The 6,000-nt window shown below is 31.8% G+C and overlaps 1 protein-coding gene across 1 annotated transcript; it reads left to right on the top strand.

Annotated features, from left to right (window-relative positions):
• The first annotated feature begins 1,174 nt into the window (after nucleotides 1-1,174).
• LOC129896408 (uncharacterized protein At3g27210-like) lies at nucleotides 1,175-4,226 on the top strand. Its single transcript, XM_055972295.1, has 3 exons — nucleotides 1,175-1,450; nucleotides 3,062-3,142; nucleotides 3,564-4,226. Exons 1-3 carry the CDS (start codon nucleotides 1,318-1,320, stop codon nucleotides 3,959-3,961), a joined length of 612 nt encoding a protein of 203 aa, XP_055828270.1. The 5' UTR covers nucleotides 1,175-1,317; the 3' UTR covers nucleotides 3,962-4,226.
• The last annotated feature ends 1,774 nt before the right edge of the window (nucleotides 4,227-6,000 follow it).

The raw sequence follows: 6,000 nt of genomic DNA, 5'->3' as shown, positions 1-6,000 counted from the left end.
TTATATTTTTTTTAAAAAAAAATTAAAATGACATAGATTTATTTCTATGTCATTTTAAAATATAGATTTATTTTAAAATTTACACGTTGACATCATGCTGAAGTCAACGCCCACCTATATAGTACCGACATAGTATAACAGATGATTAAGCTTAGTCCTATATGATACCAATATGATATTAATATACCGATGGAGTATCTCAAAGAATATATTTTCTACTGATTTAGAGTTTAATAAATAAGATTGTGACTTTAATAAATTTTTTCTTAATTGTTTCATTTTTATTTCTTAAAAAAGAGCTCAATCCTATATGATACCGATAGGGTATCAATATACCGATGGAGTATCACAGAAAATTAAGTTCAATCCTATATGATACCAATATGGTATCAATATTCCGATTGAATATCATAGAGGATTAATTTATAACAGTGATGATGATGTCATACGCGAAATAAGAAAGGAGAAGTGGGGTAAGAGGGTAAATAGTTTGGATCATGGGTCAATTAATGATAAAAATAGTTTGGGTTGTGTTCAATTTGGGTAAATAGTTTCACAATTGTGTCTATTTTGTGTAGTTTTTCCTAAATTTAAATTAAGGAGAAACTCTTTATTATAGACATACATCCTTACCATAAATATTAATTCTATCTGTACTTTCAAATAATTAAATATCTTACCATTAATTAAGAATTTTTATCATATATTGAGAAAGATACACCTAAATAAATGCATTTTTGCTAGAGAGAGATGCGAGCGAGATAGTCATGTATCCAGATACAAAGAAGAGTGACGAGCGAGATGAGAGAGAAACGAGCAAGATTTGTCTGTGTATCTCGGATACATGCGAATCTATTTGGATATAATATGTCCAAAATAAATTACACCTAATTTTGACCTCAGGTATATATCTGAATACACCAAAATCTAATAAAATTCATAATATTACAAATTAAAGTGTACATAAATAATTAACTCATAAATTAAATTAGTGGATTTCCTTAAGTTTGTCATAAATTAATCATGTAATAAAAAGAGTACACCTCATGATTAAGGAAATAAAACCCAAAAAACCCAGATGTTTTCCTCCTCATGAAAATATCTTTAAACACTTTATAATGGGACAAAATCAATTCTACTATTTGAAAAAAAAAACGATAACTTCGCTTTCAAGTCCCAATTGAAGAGTGAGTAATTGTAGTAGAAAAAGGCACGGCCCTTTGTTCTTCCCTGCTGTTTTAGTGTTTTCTCTCACTAAATTCTATGGATTTAATTTGTGATTGATTGCTAAGAAGAAAGGATTTGTTGTTTTTAGAAATGGGTTCATGTGTTTCAGTGCACAAAGACCCTCAATTTCGTCTTGTTTTTGGGTCCAAAACTACCCCATCAACTCTCCAAGAAAAACCCATTCATCGATCTCCTCCTCCTGTTACTGCCTTTCCTGATTTTGGTATTCTCTTCTTTCATCTTCATTTGATTATTGTTTCTCTTGCATTTGGGTACAGAATAAAAAAAGTTGCTGCCTTTTTGAGTTAAATCACATTCTTGTCTATGCTAATTAGGGGTGGATGTACTTGTTGCTTATACCCTCTATTTAATTGTGAACCCACTAATATGAGTTATGGGGATTCCTTGTCAATTCAGAACTCATAAACTTCAAATCTTAGTTCCACTAATACTATGTTGTGAATTTTGATTATGTGGATGTTTTTTTAAAGAAATAATTAAGGAGGTAATTTGTTTGATCTGATGAATATCTTTTAGGTATATTAGTACAATATGTGACTCAAACACTGATAAGAATAGTTGAGGTTGGTGGCTAAAAAACAATAATTTTATGTATTACTTTAGAGTAGTTCTTAATTCCTCTTGTGGAATGAAGAAATAATTGTAAGAAATATTGACCAAAAAGCTATTTTAGAATCTTGTATAATGCCAAAATTATAGTTGTTTGGTAGATAGGGAGCCCCTATAGCTGGTGGCGGAGCCAGAATTTTGAATATGGGGTTTAAAATCACACGAACTATTCGAAAGGGGTTTGACATCTACTATATATACATAAAAAAATATTTTAATCATGTATAAATAGTATAATTTTCTGTCGAAGAGGTTTCGGATGAACTCCCTAACCACAAGGTGGCTCTGCCACTGTCTATAGCACATGTTGTCATGAGCAGGGTAATTTTTTTATTTATGGAGACAGACATTGTGAAAGCAGCTTAAGATATCACTCATAAAACAACAAGAAAATAGCTTCCACGTATAGTGGTATATTTAGAATTGCTCAGCTCATAACATGAATTATAAAGAATTGATTTTTGAAGCCTTGTAATTAGTCATTGCATCATTCTATTTTTGTTCGCTGATACTTTGATTAAATCAACATTTCTTATAAAAAGCTACAACCTGCTAACTCTTTGTGCTTGGTGCCAAATTTGTTGTGTTTTCAACAGAGATAGTCACATTATTCACTGAGTTTTAGAGCTGAAAACAACAGGTTTTTTGTTAATAAATAAAATTGATACACTTTACAAGTTTTATTTACCTTACTTTTCATTGTTGATAGCAGAAGAAAAATGTTATACAATTAGTTTGATATTGCTAGTTGCATTCAGCCTTCTCGAAATTCAGTTCTGTTCATGTAGATCAACAAAGATCAGTAGAGTACATCTACCCTTGTCAAGTATTCCATTTCATTACATTGTGTTCTTGATCACGTGCTGAATAATAACTCTATTTCTTGAAGATCATTCATCTTTTTGTGCATCTTACTATTTACACGTTAAAGACCTAAGCTGCGTGGGTTTACCAATGAATGCTCCCAACCAATCTGATTTCTCTTGATCTCTATTAGATATATTTATTTTGAGTATGCATATTAGGCCTTATGGTTCAATACTCCTTTCAGCTTTCTTCTTTAGTTTCTCAAAGTACCACTGAATGAAACAGCTCACCTTGCAGATTGTTGGAGTATCTTCCTGAATAGTATTTATGTGTACGGTCGTGTAATTTAGTTACGGCTTTTTATCTGAGAGTCGAAGACATTTCTTTCTTGTTGTAGGTAGTAAGGAGGAGACATTCTTTGATTCCCAGGCTTGGTTGGATTCTGATTGTGAAGATGACTTCCTTAGTGTGAATGGAGGTAAGATATGTTCTTCAATTGATGATATATGCTTCAGTTTTTCATTAATTAGCAGCACTCAGAGTGTAGTATGTACAACAAAAAACAAAAGAGCTCCTTCCTTAGGTCTGCAAGGAACTGATACTATCGGCATCTGCACAATATTCCTCTTTACACCAAAAGGAAAGCAATCAATTGATGGCACTTCAATATTCTTCCATCATCTCCCCTGATCCCTTTCCATAGGTTTCATAAGCTACAATATCTATTGCAGTGTATTTGTATTTTGATCTGACTCATTGGTAGTGCCTAATGATTCACCCAGAGGAGATCCAATCTATGAAAGCAGATGTATATCAGCTTTTGAAAAGTGCTTGCAACACCCTTGCTACTCAGCCATATATTTGTTGTTTACTTGTTATCGTCTTTTATTTAATTGCAGATTTTACGCCTTCTCGTGGGAATACTCCTGTCCATCCCAGCTTGGATGGAAATTTAAAAGGTAACGGAGATGTCCCTGCTTCTTTTCAGCAATCACCGCCACAGGAAAAAAAGAAGCGATTGTCTGAACTTTTCAGTGAAAGCTTGAGAAATGAGCTGGAGCTCAATGCCATAAGTACAAAAAAGGAAACTGCATTTCCTGGTGATCGAGTTCCACCAAGATCCACACCTGGGACACCTTATGTGTCTGTGTGTAACAGCGAAAGAACTCCCAATGGAGAGCTAAGATGTGATGTCAAATCATCGAAGCCATCACAATGTTGTCTTCCAAGGTTACTCTCAAGTCGTAGCTTTAGTGAAAGGAGGAAAAGAATGAGCCCAGCACGTACTGTTGGCTGATAACTAATAAGCTGTCTCTCTTAAGGTATATACATATATATGTTTGTGTGTATGTGCATGTGCATGTGCATGTGCATGTTTATGTTTAAGGTATAGAATTATGAACATTGATGGTCAGTAAAACTTAATGGCCATGAGATTTCGGCGCAAATACACAGATGTGTAGAGTTATGGTATGTTCATTCTTGAATTTGATGCTTTTATGTATAAAGATAAAGAAAAACAGCTTTTTCAATTAATCAAATGTAGTTCACTTTCTTGTTTATATATGTTTCAGCTCCTCAATGAGCAGATTGGCATTTTCTCTCTTAATAGCTGCCAATTGCCATGTTTAGGCCCAAACACATATGATCTCTGGTATGCCTTTGGGCCTTGCAAGAGAGAATGTGTTAAACAGCACCTTTTCCCCACTTTTCAGCTCCTGTAATTGAAAAATAGTCATTGTTTTCGGATTCCACTCCTGATGATTATTTGTGAATTTTACCCATTCGGATAATTTGGTTGTTGCTTACGCATCCTAAAGTTGTTGGTATTAGGGTAGGAAGTAAATAGGGGTAGAGTGTTGTCTTTCCTTTGTTATCTATCGATTATCACACTAATTGTTGGTATTGTCCATTCTTGTAGTCGTTACATTACTTTTTATATTTACTGTTATGCTTTCTTCCTCTTTTACTTGAATTTGATGCACTTGATCCGAGGGTCTTTCGAAAACAACATCTATACCTCCACAAGGTAATGATAAGATCTGCGCATATCCTATCTTCCCAGACTCCACTTAGTGAGATTTCATTCCACTTAATGGGATTTCACTGGGTATGATGTTGTTACACATCCTAAACTTTACACTATCCAATGGATAGAACATATTCGTATACCAAAAGTTCAAAGTGTTGGCTGCTGATTATGATAGATTAATTAGTAATTTCAACCTAATATTTCATAGTTTGACCAAAACAAGTAGTGTGCATGTTATTCATCTTTTAACAAGAAAAAGCAATTCATGGATTAGCCAAAATTGTGCAATTTGACTCGACATGTTCCCATTTCCATGATCAACGGCCTCATTAAATTTTGTTTCCTTTTCAAGGTAAGCACGAAATTATTGAGTGCATTCAAACTTTCATAACCAATTGATTCGATTAATTCAGGTAGGAAAAGAGTCAAAAATATCTTTAAATTATGTGAAATGAATAAAAATGTCATTTATTTATAATTTGGTTTAAAAATGCTTTTGTCGTTGATAGTTTGGTTGAGAAATGTCTCTATTGTTACTAAATAGGTCTAAAATGTTCCTTTTCCAAAAAAGATATTATTTCTTTTCTCTTTAAATACATTTTGTTCCTAATAAAAAAAATTACTTTTAAAGAGCTTTATTTTTGTTTTCTTTCTTTTAAAATCACTTTAACTAATAAATATACTGAAAATAACTTTCTGCTTCTTAATCTCACTTTATCTATTAAAATAGAATAATTTTATGTAAAGATCATAGTAAATTCATCATTCATTTTTTATTTAAATAACGATAAAAAATAATTATAATAAATAAGAAGTATTTTTTATTTTTATAGAATTGAAGTAGGATAAATATTTGTTAATAAAAAAATATTATTAAAAATAGAATGTGTTCAAAAAGAAAATAAAAAATAGTCCATAAAGAACATAGCAACAGATTCCATGAATTATGAGTCACTTGTTTGATTGCTTTGACGTGTGGGCCTTTACCAATTACACTATATTCACCTTCAATTTCTTCTTCTTTTATTTTTTTTCCATATATATATATTATGTCATCATAATTATTCTTATAACTATATGTAATGTATTAGATATACGTTATCGTTTCAGTCAGTGGATGATCTACGTTGATATTTCCCTATTTATAAAAGCTTGTTTTGTATGGTCGCTGCGATATATAGATAAAATATATCTCATGAATTGAAACAAATGATATTTATGATAAAAATCAATAGTATCAGATAAAGTACATCTCACATTTAAAAGGTGAATATATTTTAAAATGAGATTTTTAAGTCATGATC

This window comes from Solanum dulcamara, chromosome 7 (assembly GCF_947179165.1).
Source record: "Solanum dulcamara chromosome 7, daSolDulc1.2, whole genome shotgun sequence".
Classification (NCBI taxonomy): Eukaryota; Viridiplantae; Streptophyta; class Magnoliopsida; order Solanales; family Solanaceae; genus Solanum; species Solanum dulcamara.
This window is presented reverse-complemented; position numbering and strand designations above follow the sequence as displayed.